This window comes from Triplophysa dalaica, chromosome 20 (genome assembly GCF_015846415.1).
Source record: "Triplophysa dalaica isolate WHDGS20190420 chromosome 20, ASM1584641v1, whole genome shotgun sequence".
In the NCBI taxonomy this organism is placed as follows: Eukaryota; Metazoa; Chordata; class Actinopteri; order Cypriniformes; family Nemacheilidae; genus Triplophysa; species Triplophysa dalaica.
Window position 1 is genome coordinate 6,552,844 of NC_079561.1, and position 18,795 is coordinate 6,571,638.

At 38.7% G+C, this 18,795-nt stretch overlaps 2 protein-coding genes across 14 annotated transcripts in view; one reads left to right on the forward strand and one right to left on the reverse strand.

Moving 5' to 3' along the window:
* phc2a (polyhomeotic homolog 2a (Drosophila)) overlaps window positions 1-1,955 on the forward strand; it is a 39,710-nt gene extending 37,755 nt beyond the window's left edge. For 3 of the 4 annotated variants that reach the window (XM_056733793.1, XM_056733790.1, XM_056733791.1), the window contains exon 7: window positions 858-1,950. In XM_056733793.1, the coding sequence (XP_056589771.1) occupies window positions 858-1,012 (155 nt within the window). In that variant the 3' untranslated portion in view covers window positions 1,013-1,950. Of the gene's footprint in view, window positions 1-857 lie in introns of all 4 variants that reach the window. The other variant, XM_056733789.1, reaches the window with a different exon arrangement.
* Window positions 1,956-2,149: 194 nt separating this feature from the next.
* eif4g3b (eukaryotic translation initiation factor 4 gamma, 3b) overlaps window positions 2,150-18,795 on the reverse strand; it is a 32,738-nt gene continuing 16,092 nt past the window's right edge. For 4 of the 10 annotated variants that reach the window (XM_056733780.1, XM_056733778.1, XM_056733784.1 and 1 more), the window contains 28 exons: window positions 17,551-17,730; window positions 17,256-17,367; window positions 16,801-16,904; window positions 16,498-16,620; window positions 14,428-14,569; window positions 13,533-14,312; window positions 11,970-12,049; window positions 11,427-11,634; window positions 11,058-11,182; window positions 10,494-10,862; window positions 10,116-10,313; window positions 9,793-9,939; window positions 9,467-9,703; window positions 7,755-7,859; window positions 7,461-7,596; window positions 7,259-7,347; window positions 6,918-7,014; window positions 6,663-6,783; window positions 5,619-5,824; window positions 5,346-5,464; window positions 5,053-5,225; window positions 4,801-4,926; window positions 4,615-4,696; window positions 4,401-4,499; window positions 3,814-3,960; window positions 3,642-3,723; window positions 3,373-3,519; window positions 2,150-3,159 (listed from right to left, as the gene is read on the reverse strand). In XM_056733780.1, the coding sequence (XP_056589758.1) occupies window positions 2,978-3,159; window positions 3,373-3,519; window positions 3,642-3,723; window positions 3,814-3,960; window positions 4,401-4,499; window positions 4,615-4,696; window positions 4,801-4,926; window positions 5,053-5,225; window positions 5,346-5,464; window positions 5,619-5,824; window positions 6,663-6,783; window positions 6,918-7,014; window positions 7,259-7,347; window positions 7,461-7,596; window positions 7,755-7,859; window positions 9,467-9,703; window positions 9,793-9,939; window positions 10,116-10,313; window positions 10,494-10,862; window positions 11,058-11,182; window positions 11,427-11,634; window positions 11,970-12,049; window positions 13,533-14,312; window positions 14,428-14,569; window positions 16,498-16,620; window positions 16,801-16,904; window positions 17,256-17,367; window positions 17,551-17,730 (4,716 nt within the window). In that variant the 3' untranslated portion in view covers window positions 2,150-2,977. Of the gene's footprint in view, window positions 3,160-3,372; window positions 3,520-3,641; window positions 3,724-3,813; window positions 3,961-4,400; window positions 4,500-4,614; window positions 4,697-4,800; window positions 4,927-5,052; window positions 5,226-5,345; window positions 5,465-5,618; window positions 5,825-6,662; window positions 6,784-6,917; window positions 7,015-7,258; window positions 7,348-7,460; window positions 7,597-7,754; window positions 7,860-9,466; window positions 9,704-9,792; window positions 9,940-10,115; window positions 10,314-10,493; window positions 10,863-11,057; window positions 11,183-11,426; window positions 11,635-11,969; window positions 12,050-13,532; window positions 14,313-14,427; window positions 14,570-16,497; window positions 16,621-16,800; window positions 16,905-17,179; window positions 17,368-17,550; window positions 17,731-18,795 lie in introns of those variants that run through there. The other 6 variants (XM_056733785.1, XM_056733788.1, XM_056733787.1 and 3 more) reach the window with 4 other exon arrangements.

An 18,795-nucleotide genomic window follows, 5' to 3' on the forward strand; every position in this document is an offset into this window, starting at 1 on the left:
GACTGTTGCACTGTTTACATTGACTCACTCTTGTGTCATTACAGACACACTTTACTGACTCACTCTTGTGTCATTTACAGACACACTTTACTGACTCACTCTTGTGTCATTACAGACACACTTTACTGACTCACTCTTGTGTCATTTACAGACACACTTTACTGACTCACTCTTGTGTCATTACAGACACACTTTACTGACTCACTCTTGTGTCATTTACAGACACACTTTACTGACTCACTCTTGTGTCTTTACAGACACACTTTACTGACTCACTCTTGTGTCATTTACAGACACACTTTACCGACTTTCTAAGGAACACAGAAGAAGATTTGTAGAATCTTGACTTTGCTCTTGTCAGACAGTGAAAGGAGACCAGGGTGTGTCGAGCTCTAAAAAGGACCAAATTCTCCACCCCCAATCCACGATAATCACATGATTTGTTCCAAGTCGTCTGAAACCATTTTAAAGAACAAAATTATTTTTGGTTAAAAATGAACAAATAGTAGTAATGAGCAGATAAGTCTCTTAACCAAGTCTTGCATCTATCTTACATCGATTCACAATGGCAAGCTCATAATATGATTAATTTGTCATTTTAAATAAAATTTAATAAATAAAAAGTAATGATTTATAATCGTATGAATTATAATGCGAGCGTCATGGTAAAGACAGCTTTGGTCGCATTGACTGCATGAAAAAGAGCAGCTGGGATATTCTCCTGTAAAAACTCCCTTTGTGTTCCTTGGAAATAGTTGTGATTAAATGTCAATGTTAAATGTAAAAAAATGTATTTATTGGGAAACATTTTAATTATCTCTCGCATTAAATATAAATGTACCGCTTGTGTTTGTCAGGGTGCCAGGAGATCGCTGAAGAGTTCCGTTCTCAGGAGATCGACGGTCAGGCCCTGCTGCTCCTGAAGGAGGATCATCTCATGAGCACCATGAACATCAAACTGGGGCCTGCACTGAAAATCTTTGATCAAATTAATATGCTTAAAGACTCGTAGCGTTTCTCAACACTCCAACTCCTGAACTTCTGCACTGGTTTCCTCATCCCACCGTGGCTTTGGGTTGCGGGGATGGCTGCTCCTCAAAACTATTAAAAAACCTGTGAATACCTCTGGTCACTGAACTGTTTCGTCCCCAAAAGATTGATGGTGTGATTGATAAATGAACTATTCAGCTGTGCCAGGCCCAGGGGGGCAATCCACAGAAGGAAAGCACAAGTACTTCACCATTTGTGCAAACAAATGCTCGTGATTTATAGACATGAAAATGTTTGTTTTATGGTAGTGGGAAACAGGTTTACAGTTCCTTTGTTTTGAACTGGACTTTGTATGTGTTATAATGAAACTAGGAACATCTTTCATCAGCTGGACTTTGTATTGTAGTTCTGCTTCTCGTCACAGAAAATGTGATTGTTGGTTAGTCAAGAAGAGTTCACGCATCATTAGCCTTGCAGTGTGTAGGTAGCGAACCGTGTTCATGTATCTGAGAAGACATTTCTCTGTAACATGCAAGTACACCTTATGTGTGTCCTGGAAGATGAGACGTTTTACCCCAGATCAACAGGGATAATAGTTACGAATATGATGACTATCCAATATGTGCCTAATACTTCTCTAAACATCCCAAAGATTTTGTACATTATTTAAACAGGTCTCGATTGTGACTGGTTTGACTTAAAAACTGGTTCCTTAAGTACATTTCCCAGCATCCACACTAAGGATTGCAGCTACAGCAGCTCCACATTTACGACGAAACTTCTCATTTCTGTTCCGAGCGCAATTCATTTCTTCTCGGTGTGCACTCATCTTTGGAAATCTAGTGCCGCTTGTCTTTATTTGTCATCATATGATGCAATTTCTGTATTTATTGTGAGCAAGGCTCTGATTCTGTTTTTATATTTGGAAATAAAAAACCTCAAAGAATCACCATGGCTAGTTTTTTTCAATGAAAGCCACATCGGTGCGTTTTTATATTTTTGTTAGCGGAAAGCTGCAGAATATCTGTTGCAAGTTTTATAAAATAAAAGCGCAGAGACAGAAATATAAAGTGATTAAAAAGATTAACTTGTTAATAAAGCTTATTAAATATAAACAGTGATTTTTGTAGTAAAACCATCAACGCCCTTTACTGACAACACTGTACAAAATACACACGGCGTTTGTATTTTTATGGATCTTTTTTGTCTTTAATTTATTTACAAGCTTTAAAGTTGCTCTCAGTATGAAGAATAACAAGCACTTTAGGTTCAGCAACATCTCAGTGTTTTTGTACACGTTGCCATTTGTTCATTGACTTCCATTGGCAGCTCTTGTTCTGTGACCCCAGCAGTCCCCTGAATGCACAGTACTGCAAGATTCTGCTGGATATGAGCAAGCTGAAGCAGAGGAACAATCTGTACGGCTATTCAGATAATGACCTTGAACCTTGCACTAAAACTCTGATCCGACACCCGGCTTTGTCTATCCACCTCAACCATAACAGATAAAACCTTCAGCGTCCTATATGAAAACCACAGAGGTTGTTTAATCCTTGTCATTATATTATTATCATTAATAAAATTATTACCATTCTATCTATATCCACTCCTTGTGACTGTCAGCATATGTTAAATACCCTTTTGTGTATGCTGCTCTTTAAAAAAAATAAATTAACGAGTCGGAACTTATGTTTTGTTTCATAGTTGCACCTTTGTATTATTAAAGTCTTTCCTTAAAAAGTAACAAAATAAAAAATAAAAAACATAAAATGCAACATTTCTATAAATAATCCTTTTTTTAGTGCTTCAGCCATTGTAAGCCGTCATATGGTCGCATGAACCGTACCATTCCAAATCTGGCTGCACTCCACCCGACTGATGCATAATGTGTTGCTTGTTATGTTTTTTCGTTTTTTAATTTGATGCAGTTATTGTTTCAGCGACTATCGTCTCTTCAGCACTAGTTGGCAAAGGTGTCCGTTTCTTGTCAATTGTCCTCCGACTCCTCCTCTGCCTCCCGCAGCCATGTAAAGAAGGCGGTGACTGACTTTAGGGCCACGCCCTTTCCTTCCAGTTCGGCGGGGTCTTTACTGACCTCCCACTTATAAAACGCATCCTCAGATATCACGTCTTCATCATACAAACAGTCAAAGAACATCCGAAGCAAATCTGCAACAAAAGCAAAATGTATTTTAATTTAAAGTCAACACCTTTGTTTGTCAATGAAATGTTATACTGCAAATACACAAATTTAAACAGAGTCAGATGTTTCGTGAGTTATACTTCAAAGTACAAAATTTCGTAGTGCACACTTGAAAAGCAAAGATAATGTTAGCAAATCAGCTCTGGTGTGCGTTTATGTGGGGATGTGTTTTTACTTACTAGGAGGCTGGTCCAGTTTTACTATCAATGCTTGAAGTGCGTAAAGTGCTTGCAACTGTCTCTCTGTATCTGAGTTAAGGTACTTGTGTAAAACAGGCAATCTCCTTTGGATCATGGACGTGTCCATTTTGCAAGAGGAGCCCTCGGCTACACACGGGGGAGCACGGTTAAAAAAATAAAGGCAAATGTTATCTCAAAAAACTTGATAGTGTTTGATTTCGAATTGAATTTGAATGTGTTACTTTGCATCAAAGTCCTGATTCACTTACTTTTCACTGCTGCTTTGCAAACAGCAGTCATTAAAGCTCTGAGGAAGGGAGATGAACTCATTTCTGAATCATCTAGATTGGCCTGCAACAAACCATCACATAACCCCATCATTTATCAAGGTTTAACGTTCTTCAATGAAACGAATCTGAGGAGCCTGATGTGAATCTCTACCTCAACCCAGTCGAAGATTTGTTCATCGCCAGCCATTTCCTCAAGTAGAAGTTTTTCAAGTTGCTTGTTTAGTTCATCAGGTGAGAGTGTTCTCTTAGAGACAGCCTCTGTCGGGTCTGAGCCATCGGAAACAGTGAAGTCTAGTTTCTGTTGAGGGATCACATTGTGAAGTAACTCAGTATGGGGTAGCTGATCGTAAGCAACTTACAACAAAGTATAAAAAACACCATGTTACTAGTACTTTTGGTTTGTAACCGAACAATGGCGGTACCCATCAAATGAGTAGTTCACTTCAAAATTTGCACCCATTGACTTTGCATAGTAGGAAAAAAATACTATGGCAAGTGAATGGTGGCAAATTTTGAAGAGAACTACTCCTTTAACTTGCATTGATTTTGTGTCCATACAATAGTAGTGAATGGGTACCGCTATTGTTATCATTCTTTAAAACTTCTTCTTTTGTGTTATACAGAATAAAGTCATACAGGTTTGAAATGACAAGGGTGTGTGTAAATGAAAGCAGAAGTTTCATTTTTGGGTGAACTGTTACTTTAAGTAGAGGAGAAGTAATGTACATGAAGACTCACATGTTCTGTGATGAAGCTGTGCACATCCTCTGTTTCGGGTATAAAATCTGCCCAGTCCAACTCAGAATCCCTCCACAATAATCCCACTTTCCTATGGCTCTGCAGCACAGACACACAAAAACAAATCTTTTAAAAACATCCTCCACCAGCATAAACATGTTCAATAGGAATATGAAAAACACTATTCATATACAGAAGCAATAACAAAGCATACCATTTGTTTGCATAGAAGGTGCAATATTTCAGAAAATAATATCCCAGCTCTTCCCACAGGGAGTAACGGTTTGCTAAATTCACTGCAAACACAAAATACAAAGAGATAATACAATAAAGCCCAAAACAGGTCTACAAGGTATTTCTAATGCTAATGGAAATCGTTCTGCAGTAGTTTGAAGCGCACCTAAATAATTCTCTCATAGAGATTCCACCCTCTCGAAGCACAGGGGTAACCAGCTGTGCAAGATACAGCCATATATGAGGAACATCAATAGCCATATCATCTGCGAATTCAAGAGTTTCAGAGAACCTGTGGGCCATAAAAACAAAGTATATCACACAGTGTAAAGCAGACTTCTAGGTTGGTTTGGTCCACAAAACTACTATCAACAATGTCAAACACAGCAGGGCAGAGATGTCAGGCCTGTGATCTCACCCTTTAAAGAACTGAGGTTTGGAGAGGATTCCAGGCTGCAGGAGCTGGTAGAGCAGCTGACCCATGTGGTCTCGTGCGATCAGACTCCTCTCCAGGGTCGACTCCACACCCAGCCGCACAAACACGTAGAGCATGGTGGGCTGCTCCAGTTCCTCTACACACTGCACTGCCTCCTGCATCACACATATTATTTCTCCATCAATTTCATTCTGGACTGGGAGGTATAGTTTTGCGTCATACATTAAACAAGTGAAGGGGTCCTCTCCTTGATCTTTGGAAATAATGTTACAAACCTTGTAATCATTAATGTGCAAAAATTCATCGATTATGGACTTGGACCGCCTCTCCATCTCCTCTTCTGATAAAGCTGGCTTGTCTGGAGAAGCGCCTGACAGTACTTCAAGTTTAACAGCTGCAATGACAGACAACCTTTAGTTTTCAATCCTTCACACAAACACACTCATTTTAAAATGGCGCTGTTACCCGTTTATTTCATTTTACACAACAGCACAGATGATGACATCTTGTTTGTTTATTCTGAGTGCTTATGTATGCGTGAGACTCACCAGACTCTCTGGATTGGCTATGTTCCAGTCGGCTCTGGTCTGCAGTGTTGGCAGGCAGCTTGGGTGTGTCCGAGTCTCTGCGGGACACGTCCTGGATGGACTCCTCGGGGGCTTCCTTATTGCTGCTGCCTGATGAGAGAGGGCCTGTCCGAGCAGGACCAGCGCTTAACGGCTTGTCGTTGCGTTCCCGCCCTGAGCTTCCACGACTGAAAGACACATCAATCCATCAGTCTCAAAATGTTTTAAAATTTGCATACTGGATTATAACCGTATTCCACAATATTTAACAGAATTTTATTATGATATAGTATTACATCATACATTCTAATAATGAAGACTAAATTTGTATCTGCAAATAACCTAACCCCATATTTAATGACTTTTTTTGCTAAAAATCCTTATTATTAGTCACCCTTTATGTTTGTTACTGGAATTTAGCAAATATCTAATCAATAAAAAGTATTAAAAGTGCTTGTCAACAGAATATTGAATCATTTGAAAAGTACAGTTTTTTCCATTTCTTGAAAAACAGCAAATTTGGACATCTGATGCTTCGAATGGAAAGTAACAAAATACCATCTTTCTCTAGATTAATATGCAAAATATATTTATTAATGCATATGTATTAACATTTTAAATGAATTGCACTTCTTAATAAATATTTATCATAGATAATTTATTAGATTCTATTGAAATATTATATTTTAGCAATGAGGAAATAAGTAAACAAAAAGTAAATAAAACAAATATTGATTCATATAATTATAAAAACAATTAACTAAAATATTTAATAAATGACTTAATAAATATAGTAAATATATATTATATATTAAGAAAAGTTGTGTTTGTTTATTATTGTAATCTATTTAACAGGTGATATGTTATTTGGAAATAATAATTTAGTCTATGATGTATGATGTAATATGAAAACAGATGACAAAGATAAGTACAGATGGCACATATATTGAAATTACATAAAACATAGCGACATATTTAATGTAGTATAATAGGAATCTTTATTTCTTTATTTTGCTCGTAAACTACCTGCTAAGAACTTTCCTGGCATCAAAGTCTGGGGATGCAGAGGGTAAAGAGGAAGCCGGTGGTCCTGAGGGTTGGAGGGGCGAGTAGCGGTTTAAACTAGTAGCACTGGGGCGAGAAACATCTGGAAAAAAAGGGTGATAAAGAAAGGAAGGAAGGATAGAGATTTTACATTAGCGACAAAAACACCATAATTAAGTATATATGTATACTTGTGCCAAACTCCTGCCAACATCTGATCGCATCACTTGGCTTTACCTGACTCGCTAGCTTTGGCTCCAGCCCCTCCACTGCTGCCCTTCATCCAGTTCAACTGAGCTCTCGGTCCCAGCTGAATCTTCTCATCTGTTGTGTGCTAAAGAAAACACACACAAAATTGGTCTCAGTAAGATCCTGTTACACCCACAAAAGCATTTACATAAAGACACTACTCCACAAGCAAACAGAATCACCATTAGGAGGGGCTGTTGAGTCAAATATTACATATCAATGTTTACCAAACAGCCTCAGTGTCAATGCAGCAAAATGCAAAGTACACCATCCCTGACAATATGCCGAACGATGGATTTAAGAATTCACGTTTGACAACCAGACTTCACCTTTGAGATCTTGGGAATCTTGGTGGGGTCTATTGTCCTGCTGCTCTTATTCATAGGCACAGTGCTCCAGGTCTCTTCTCTTTGCACCACTACATCACGAAGAGGGAATGAGATGAATGTTATTATGGAGGAACATGTCAGCTTCACCACAGATAAAGCAGAAGCGGCCAAGCTGTGAAGATGATTAAATTCTCTTTCTGACCTGGTCTCCTCTTGTCCTTGGACAACAGTTGCTGTTGGACCTTTCTCTGTTCTTCCTGCTCTTCCAACTTGGCTTCCTTATGGATCTGCTCGATGGTTTTGGGGCCCTGGTCAGCTCTCCGAGACACCCAATTGTGCTGAGAGGAGAATAAGAAAAGGAATTCTTCTTAAATCTTCGCGCTCCATTTTAAAACCATGACTTGTCAAACCTGAGTGCCTGAAAGGGCTCACGGAAAGCCTCTGATTGGGTAAAAAATAAAGCCATTTTAGAAAAAAATAAAAAAGCACAACTCACCAAACGCTGGTCAATGACGTCCTGCAGCATGAACCGAATGCGTGAGGAGGTCTTCCTCTCCTTTACTATCTTCTCCATCTGATTAAAGTATTGATCCATCCGTGGCTGACAGAGAAAACCAAAGCACAACCTTCCTTGAGATAAAAAGCTTAAAAAATTAGATTTTATGTCCGTCTTCTATTTAAAGCATTTCGGTTCTGTTCCAAGGTGAATTGAGGCTGAGCTGTACCAGCACAGAGCATTAGAGACCTGTTAGGGAACAATGTTTCTTGTAGGCTTTGAACCACAGCAGCAGTTTGTGTGATGTAAAGACCGGCTGGGGGATTCATCACTGTCATTAGTTACATTTGGTGGATTCTTTGGTATATTACATCATCAAAGCCAGAGAAAATCACATCACACATGGATTTGAGTCTACATCACAGCTTCTTCTGTCTCTAATCACCTCAGCACATCAAATGCAAATGTGCACTGACAATTAACAGTCTCCCCTGCTGAAAAGACCAGCATGTGTTGTTTTGAACACTCGTGTTCCGACAAAGTTAAACAGCAAGACTACATTGGTCAACCATCTTTGACCAGCATCAAACATTTACACTGGCCCTGCAATAGGAGGTTTTAAAGAAGCGGTGTATTTAAAGAGACGGTTCACCCAAAAAGAAAAAATGATGTCATCATTTATTCACCATCATGTTGCTTGAAACCGTGACTTTTTTCTTTTGCGCATTTTGAGAGTGTGTTCACTTCTATTGTATTGAAAAATGATGCAATGAAAGTGAATGATGACTGAGGCTGTGAGCACCTCACATTCAACACAACACATCATTACAACAAGGGTGAATCAATATTTAAATAAATAAATAAAAATTGGACCACTAATGTAATTTGACTAACAACTCTTAAATGCAAAAATCTCATTATTATTAATTATATACCAATTTAAATACATTTTCTTCATGCAAGTACAAGCTTTCTAATGAAATGACATCCCATACATTTCTTTTCGAGGTTAAATTTGTATTTGTCATAAACTGTATTTGTAACATAAACATGTTTTTATTTATGTTTTATATATTAAATTATATAATTTAATTATGTTTAAATTTTTCCAACGTTCCATTTTTTTATATTATAAAATTGTTAATACAATACAAAATTTGCCCATATGAAAAACTACTTTATTATATTATAGACAATGCAGTGTTTTTTTACTTTTTTACTATAAAAGGAGTCTAGTAGTATTTTCAAATCAATTTAGAAGCGTATTTACAATTTAGCATATCATTTAATTGAGTAAATAATACAGCACTACTATTTTTATTTGGGTGTGTCATAGTTTATTCAAGCTTTGCAACCATGCAAAACTGTAAAAAGGCTATAGACGATTTCATCAGACGCATGCGGCTGAAGTTAACTTTTGGTCTGTGTTTGGTTATCAGTCTGGCTAGTGGTTAGAAATATAACCATTTATTTCATATATTTAATTCATAATCTTATATCATATACTAATTGTATTAAATGACATTAAACTGTTATTGATTCTTTGCGGAGGTCTACCAGAAGTTATGTATAACATTCGTTGCCGCAAACGTCTTTATAAATAAAATTAGACTAAATTGACATATAGCGTTAATACTCTATGCCCATTATAAAACACAATTGAACCCTGTGAATCAGTATTAACTGATTATCTAATTATCCCCTGGGCTTACCTTTGCTTTCTCAAAGTCCAGGTCTTTGCCAATAGTGGTGAGCAGTCTGCAGAGGCACTCGAGTGACTCTTCATCGTGGTTTTTCAGCAACTTGACCACACAGTCGTGCATAATAGCTTCTGTAAGCATTCGCAACTTAAAGAGCTCGCCGATAAATTTAATGTTGCCAATGGATCGCCTGCGAGCCTGATCTTTCGCCTCGGTCAACTCCTCCTGCAGCCTCTCCCGTTCACTAGCCTAACAGAAAGGGAAAGCGATAGCGAGTTATTCAGAAACCATTTTCAAGACTCTATTATTGTGACCAGTTTTGAGGCTGAAGCACTTACCGAGGAAGCTTCCTCCAGTTCTCGATGTTTCTTCTCAAAGGCATCGTCATCCACCTTGTCTTTCTCAAACTCTTTCTGACACCGATTGAGCAGCAGCTTCCGGAAATTCACAGTGTTGCTGGGCTTATCCGTCATGGTCACCTTTAACTACAAAACAGCATGCGAAAATCACTGATGTGTAAACCTACGGTATTCAAAGTTATACACAATCCAAAATGTCTATTAAATAAAAAAGGAAAAACCTACAATATATCTTTCGCAAATTTCATTCATTACCAATCTACTGAATTTACATACAGATCTGAAAGGAAAGTAAGACTCACCGTGGCCAGACAGCTGCACATGTTGCCATAGGCCACAGAGAAGCTGGGTTCATTGATGGCTTTCTCAAAGACCAGGTCTATGACCCCTTTGAGGCGCTCCTCCGTGTCAATGGTGAGATCGGTCACCTGCTTCATCAGCTGGTTAAACATCTGCGGCGTCAGTTTGTTGAGGATACTTCGAACTTTTTTAAAAAGCTCCTGCAAACGGATCGATGAACACATTACCTGATGTCCCCAAATGCAACAATCTCAATCGTCTCTCTGTGTTACGGGAAAGTATAAGGAGGCCCTCTGGATATGACAACATTCTCGGACTACTGCGAAATAAACTGAACCAAAGCTTTATGAAACATGTAGTCCGAGCATAAAGGGGCATACCTGAGTTTTCAGGGTCTCTTGATCTTCGATGGCGCTGTCCAGCTTCATGCCAGGCTTCCAGGCGTTCTCGGTCGTCTTCAGCTGCACCTCGTTGTTTACAGACAGATTTGTAATGATCTTGCGCCCAGGTGGCCGCCGGAAGCCAACATTTTGCAGCTGATAAAACATCACAATTATTGAGTCAGTGCTTAAATTACAATTCATCATATTTTTGCATGAGTGTGACAATGCGGATATAAAGGGACCAACCGGTGCTCCTCTGCCCCCTTGATTCTGTCTGCTGAAATCCGCAAATGCTGGCGTGAAGTCTGGGCCCCTGGAGATCCCGCGTGGGTCTCCTGATCTCATGGGCAGCTTATTTTGGTTAACCTGTTCAAACAGTGAGTGAAGCATAAAGAGGTGAGACGGTGGATTAAAAAGAGGACCATGATAGAGTTACAATATCTCATTATTCCCACATGAATTAGAGTAAAAGTGAATTTCAAAATGCTTTAAAAAGTCTTGTAAGACGCAAGTTCAAAAGTGTTGCAGAGGAAAAATCAGTTTGTGTAGTAGAGGTTGTACCTTATCTAAAACAACATCAGAAATGGGAGGAAGACCCTCTGGTTTCTGCACACATGCATGCATGAACTGGAAGCCCAACAGGAAGTCTCGGTCATATTGTTTCTTTCCATTCTTCTCTGCAGGCTCTGGAAAAGAAGAGAAACACCATCAGGATGTAGAGAGAGGTCTGAGATCACATTGAAAATCTGTGATTTTAAACTAGAAATTAAGTTGTTTTCGGATATAAAAATGTCATTTAAAGAAACGTTAGAGGTTGAGCTATTTATAGTTCACGAAGCTCATTTCTAAATCATGCTGTGAAAAACTGTTTTTTGGAGTCGGTGCCAGCAGGAATACATGAGTGTCATTAAAAGTAGAAGAGGTCCTCACGTGGAACAGCTATGATCAGAGGCTCTCTGACTGCAGATGTGTGGATGCCGTCGCTGCTCTCCGTTTCGGAAGCATGTTCAGCACCATTTCTTATAGGCTCTGCTTCCTGTTCTCCGTTTTCCTCGAGCACTGCTCCTACTGAAGGCCTTCTCTCCACCTCCACAGGAGGAGGACTGAGGCTTTTTGCAGCAGGCTGATCCAATTCCTCCTACAAATCACACACACACACACCTCAAAAGTTGCAATGTCTTTCCTAATATTTATATAAATCTAGAACCTAATTCTCACAGAGACCTGTGTGCATGGTTTATTTAAAGGAGGAAACTTAACTTTGGCCCATTTATAAGCGTTACAGAAGTATGGTCAAAGATGCACACGTTCACCACGCCTCGCTCAAACTCATTTGAATATAAGCAACAGGGTTTGTCACATTTAAATTCTTAGGGCCAGCCAACGCTGCAGAGTTGTAGGCATGACTGGCATCCACAGGATTGTTTGCAATGGAAGGTAAGACAACGAGAGGAAATCAATGTTTGATTTTACCTCTTTTTCTGGACCCTGATCTTGACCAACAGGCATGTCGTCTTTTGGCTTCTTCCAGGTCTTTGGTGCACTAGATGTAGCTGTAGCAGCCCAAGAGCGAGAAAGCTTGTGTTATTTTATTGAACATTAGAGCAAAATATCACGTTGACAAACTTCAGACGGATAAAGGTTGGGTGCTCTTTGCTCATGGAGACAGGAAGAGTTGCATGACTGACATGTTAAGTGATACATTTTTTTTTTACATGCGATAAATCACATACAGAATAAAAGTTTGATTTTATATAACATATGGCTGTGCTCTGTTCAAAACTTGGTATTTAAACAAATACATAGGAAAAATATAAAAATGAATGTTTAAATATCATTTAAATATATATATGTATATGCAAAACACACAAGGTCACCTCACAGACAGGCGAAGAATAAAATAAAAGTACAAATCACTGCACAAGACAAAAAAACACAACACTCAGCATACACAGATAAAATGCAGTAAAGACTATATTGTGTTTTAAAAGTCCGCAAGTAATCGATGTGTCTGATATCTAAGGGAAATTAGTTCCATAGGCGGGGCCGGAACAGCTAAAACATCTTGCACCCATGGTAGTAAGTCAAGTCTGAGATACCACAAGAGAAACTGAAGAACTGAGAGCACGCGAAGGGGTGTAAAACTGAAGAAGTTCAGTAAGATATTGAGTTGCAAGACTTAATCCAAATATTTTCTATTTATGTATGTATGTGTATATGTTTATAAATACAAAATTACTATGCACAGTGCAAAAACATATATTATGTAAACACAAACTTTTATTCTGGATGCGATTAATTGCAATTAATCGTGGAACAGCCCTAAAATAAATTAGAAAGCTGTGTTGTCAAGAGATACATCAACCTTTAAATTGGGAAATAATAACAATATATCATTAATAATAAATAATTTGATTCTTACTTAATTATCGAAAGTAAAATATTCATTTTACATGTATTTCTATAGCACTTTCTACAGTTTTGCATTGTTGCAAAGAAGCTTTTACAGTAATGCATCAGACAGGAGAGACATTTCCAAAAACATATTTATTGATATATTAACATATTTATTAACATATTTATAGATATATTTACTGATGTATTTATTACTATATTTTTATAAATACAATTTTAATGAATATTTTATATGAACAATATAGAAATAACAGCCTGTAACATATGAACAACGGTTATTATAGTTTTCTTAAACTTATTTCAATTTTTTGCTGAGAAAGAATCCTTAAATAGTTAAAGTTGAGGCACTAAATTACAAAATTGTCAAAACTAAACTCAATCTAAAACTGAAATAAAAATAAATGTAACATATGTATTAACTAGAACAAGAAAACTAAAGATATAAAATTAAAAGATATTTAAAAAATGTATAATGCTACAATGAAAAAAATAAATATTATTTTAAATAATAGCTAGAGATTAATTCCAGCACAAATGAAAGAAAAGACATCCTGCGGGCGATCAGGAGACGTGTCATTTGAGACATCTGACAATTTAAGCTCTATATTCAGGGGTGCTCACCTTGACTTTTTCTGGACAGCAGCAAGGGCTCGCCTTGCTTGTCCAGCAAGGCCTCGTTCTCCTTCCCTGCATCTTTGAGATCTGCCCCTGTAGAAGATCTCCTGACCAGGTCTGACCCTCCAGAAACCTGACTGGGGTGTGTGAGGCCTGGGGGTGGCGCAGGTGTGGTTAACATAGCAGCAGAAACGGTAACATTTGGGTCGAGGAGGGACGGGACTTCAGGAGACCCATCGCTGTCCTCGGCAGCAGGCGAGGGACTATCTGCCTTAACCTCTACAGACTCAGCCTCCAGTGCTGGTGCGATGGGACCGGGCTCTGCGCTGGCGGGCATGCTGGGAGTTGGCAGCAACGGAGACACTTCTCTGGGTTGGGATTCCAAGTCTTCACCCATGGGAGCGGCATCCGTGTCCGGCAACCCATTGACTGCCTTCTCATGGGTTGGCGATGTGGACAGGCTCCGAGGTGTGGGCTGCTCTGAGGAGGATTTCTCCAGCTCTGAGCTTTCTGGTTCTGGTGTGATATCTTTAGGAGGGCTGGGGTCAACCGAGGTACTTGAGGCTTCCGTTGATTCCACTGCTGAGGGAGGCGTGGAGAGCACAGGGGATGAAGCTACACTTAAGGCCATTTCTGGGCCCGAGGGGGGGAGCTCAGTTTTCTGGGGAGGGGATGGGGGCGCTTGGACCGGGCTGCTGGGATCTCTTCTCTCTAAAGGAGCTTCTGGCTGCCGCAGTCCAGGAGATGCAGATCTTTGTGAGGGAAACTCTAGTTTTGGCTTGTCATCTAGAGCCGTCACATGAATAAGAAAACATGTCAGACTTAAAAGTACATGACCTCAAAATGCAGCAAAAATCGTATGACTGTGGGGAATATGTGCTGCTACGGCTAAGAGCCTGACCTGCTTTTAAGTTGATGGTTGCAGGAAGGTGCTGGGCGTTGTCCACGCTATACACAACGTGCCTGTGATCTGCTACCTGGCTGTTCGGCTGCTGGGATTTGAGGTAGAAAATGTGAGGATAATGAGGGTGTGGACATAAAAACTAGCAACAGAGAGACACATGGTACACGCAAATATGCAGAACACAGACAGAGCAGAAAAAGCAGAACACAGAGGGAAGGTTGACAAGTGGATAAAGGGAAAATGGGTGGGGGGTTGAGGAAACATGGGGAGAGAGAGCAGAGTAAATACAAACACAGTTAACGTCTAAGGAGAAAGGAGACAGGAAGTGTCACATCATAAAGGAACTGTGCTTTAGATCACAGGCTTTAAAACCTTCGGACTCCCACATAAAATAATGCTTTTTCCAGGCTAACTGCTGCATCCTTCCAAATGTTTTTTTATGTTTCTAACAAATAACTGCAAATATACATCCATGTAAAAAACCAAGAGACCATTTCTAAATAATTTAAAAAAAAAGTCTGAATTTACTATTTATATGTATGTATTTAGGTAAAATGTTCGTTTTTGTTTTATTCGTTGAGCTTCAAACAATATTTTCAGGAAATGAAAACTGGAGAAACAGGTCAAAATAACAGAAAAGATGCTCTGTATTTTTTCAGAACACTGCAAAGAAAACAAGTTCATATTCCCTTTTAATGGTGTCATATGGTGCGAACACGTGTTTTTCTGTGTCTTTGGTGTGCCCATGCATGTATTTGAAAATGAACAATGTAAGAGTCGAAACAAAAGATTCATTCTGTCTAAAAGCGAATGCTCACCCAGACCTGCCTGAAACGCCTTGTGTAACCACACCCCCACAAATCTACGTCAGTGAGTTGAATGAGACCGCCCAAATGTATATGCAAGTAACATAAGCGTACCTTTAAGTACAATTGCTTTGGAAACTGATGTTCCAAATATGGTAAGAGGCGTTACATTTCCGTCACACGCTTGAAGTATTCGACCAATCACTACTCACTGGTTAATTGGCCAATCATAGCACACCTCGCTTTTCAGAGCGATGAGCTTTGTAAAAATCCACGCATTTCAGAGAGGCGGAGCAAAGAGTAGATACAAACATGCACGGTATTTGAAAAATACACCGTTTTAGAACCTTAAATTGTGTATACACATTAAATTACATCTAAAACAAACGATAATATTCGTTTTAGCCGTGTCATATGAACTGTGTATGTAATACAACAGTAATGTTTCTACATGTATTTAATTATTTTTAATGAAACCTTGATTTTGATCAGTTTTGTCATGCTGTCAGTTTTTCACATTTCTAATGGATGACTATGTCACACCTGAAATTTTATTTAATTGAAAGTGGAATGACCACAATACCTGTACATCTAGAAATGCTGATTTAATGAAAATTTGGAATGGTCTCTTATTTTTTGCCTCGGCTGTATTTTGTAATGTTTCCCTCTGGGGGTCCAAGCATCCCTATTTAAGCCTGTGTTTTAGATCACACTGACACGCAGGGGATGAGAGATACTGTATCAAGAGCGTGTAGTTGAGGAGTCACTGTAAAGGGAACACAAGGACCAGGATGACACAAACAATCGTGACACATGTGACAGTTTCATCGGTGACATACTGACAATCAAAACTTATATAATTATGTGCATGGAAAGTATGTCAAATCTATGCTTGAAGATCTAATTGTTTGGCAATAAACACTTCAGTAAGGTCAATAACACATAGACATAAGATGTGAGTTCAGATAAGAAGATACACGATTATAAAGGAACAAAACAGAAAAGCACACTGCTAATGAGACTTCAAAGTCAACATAAACCCACTTTATAATGATGACCGACTGACATAACATCAACTATGAAACCAGATTTTGTTGTGCGCGCTACTGGTTCCCTTCAGAATCGGTACAGACACTTCAGGTCCAACAACTTAAGCTAAGCAACATGTGCAGGTCTTTGAAAAAGGGGAATATCAAGCTAAATCTATATGGTTACACGGCATGATTCTGTAAGTTTTTATCTTTTAGACTGCCCGTCTTACCTGTGGGGGTGTAGAGGAGGGTCGCCCCCCTATGGGTGGAGTTGTGTTCCGGCTTCCACCCACCCCTGACAATATCTCGTCTGTGACATCCTTACCGCCCTGGTTGGGGTCTCTGATGCGGATCTTAGAGGACAATAAATAGACACGGAGTTAACCCATAAAGCTTCAGGATTTACATACATTCAATTATACAACGATCACTTCCTGTTCACAATCTCGCTTGTACATTTTTTCCCTAAAGCTATTATGATTAACCCTTTACATACTGCTGTTGAACTCTAATGATGTGGTTCATGTACTTACTGGTTTCTTTTCCCTCTTAGCAGGTGGAGGTTGTTGTGGTGTAGGCACTATGATGGATGGAGATGGTGTGTACATGGTTTGCCCAGTATAGTAGGGAGGTCCTGCTGCTCACACACCCCAAAAAAGAATTTTGACATTAAACCTGATCTGACTAAACAACAGTTTTACAAATCAAAAATGATTGAGAAATTCTCAAAATAAAATTTGAGACCCTAAAATAAGTACAGTTTGAGTTAAAAAACACTAAATGAAAAAAATCTATCTAACCAAAAATGAAAGCTATGTAGATTTCTTATTCTTTTAGTTTCATCTGAAAATCATGTTTTATACTGTAAATCTGGCCTCATAGAATGAAAGCAAACGGTAAAATGCAAGTCACCATGAGTACATAAAGTCAACAAGCCGCAGCAGGTGTCTGGAACATGTGGCAGACAGAACAAATGTGGAAAACACACCATAAGGCGCAGGGAATTCCCCTGGACTGGGTCCAGTATAGAAGGTACTGGGTCCAGGGGGCTGAACTGTGTACTGCTGATGTCCCACATATTGAGGTGCACTGGGACGGTACTGTCGAAGAACATCATCAACAAATTACCCACGATTCAGCACTTCAGTTACAACATACAACATAAGTACGTCAACCATGACCTCAGGCTCTAAACAAAAATGAGTTACTGCTTGTTAAAATAACCTGGTGTAAACACATGCGAGGTGTAATGCGATTCTGAGGTCTGTGACATGCAGTCTGACCTGCTGGATGTAGTACTGCGCTGTCTGTGGGGAATGGAAGGACATGGGCGCCATGGTCATCATGATGGGCTGATTTGGAGAGTAGACCGCTCCTGTGGGGTTTTGAGACTGGGGTCGAAGAGCAGGATTGTTGCTTGGAATGGTGGGCCGAGCTGTTTGCATCTGCGTCCTCTGGAAAAACTGAGAAAATCAGAGAGCAGAAATAAGTTATGTAAAGTTTAAGAAACTCCAGGAAAAAGTAATATCTCAGTATAGGAAGTCACACTGAAGATGAGCTAAAGAAGTTTACATACTGCTTTATTCAGAAAGGCACTATAAACAACTATGTACAGGCATGCAAGAAACAAAGACATAACACATAATTCTAAGTGACATGCAGTTGAAATAAAACAAGCTACCTATGAACAAAGCAAATATTGTAGAAACTTCATTTTTTGATATGATATAAGCAAGATATAAGTGTTTCATCTGGTTCTGATCACACCGAAGCTGGGTTCACAGTTTAGTTATATATGTTGTCACCAGCATCTATACATCTACCATATAATTATGTTTATGTTTAAAAAGTATATAATTTTCATAAGTTTTCTTGTAAAATGACTGATTGTTTTGGCGAATACAAAATCGTAATTTGGAAACCATATCACACTATTCCGCTGGGAGGGGATGGGCAGGGCTGTGTGTACAGACATGAACACAGAACTAACAGAGTGTGGTTGTAGCCTCTAGAAGGCGCTACTCAAGAATTTGTCTGGTTAAGGGTTGTTCTAGAGACATTGTTTTATGGTCGAAAAACTACAAAGTGTTGCTTAATATTATATTTTGATGAATTCTAATAGAAGTATTTCAGTCGCGCAGATTTATTTCATTTTTTACTTGCATTTAAACAGTATATATCATTGATTTCACAACTTTAAAATGTACTCATTTTTTTGGTAAAACAATTTCCACTCAAAAAAAACCAGAGTAAAACTTTTGTATATCTACAAAACATTTTTCATTATTTGGTTCAAATCATCCATTTAAAAATAACTTTTACTTTTGGTCTTCTATTAAGAGAAAATACTATGTTGGCATAATTATACTTTTGTCTAAAAAAGTATTCAAACATTTAAACCTTAAATGTCCATTTTTAAAACAATGAATTCTTCTAAAGTAAGAGTTAGGGAACTGTAAGTGAAGTCATCTTGTATTTACCACACTATATATCACAAAAAATAAAATATCACAACGTCAGTTTATTTC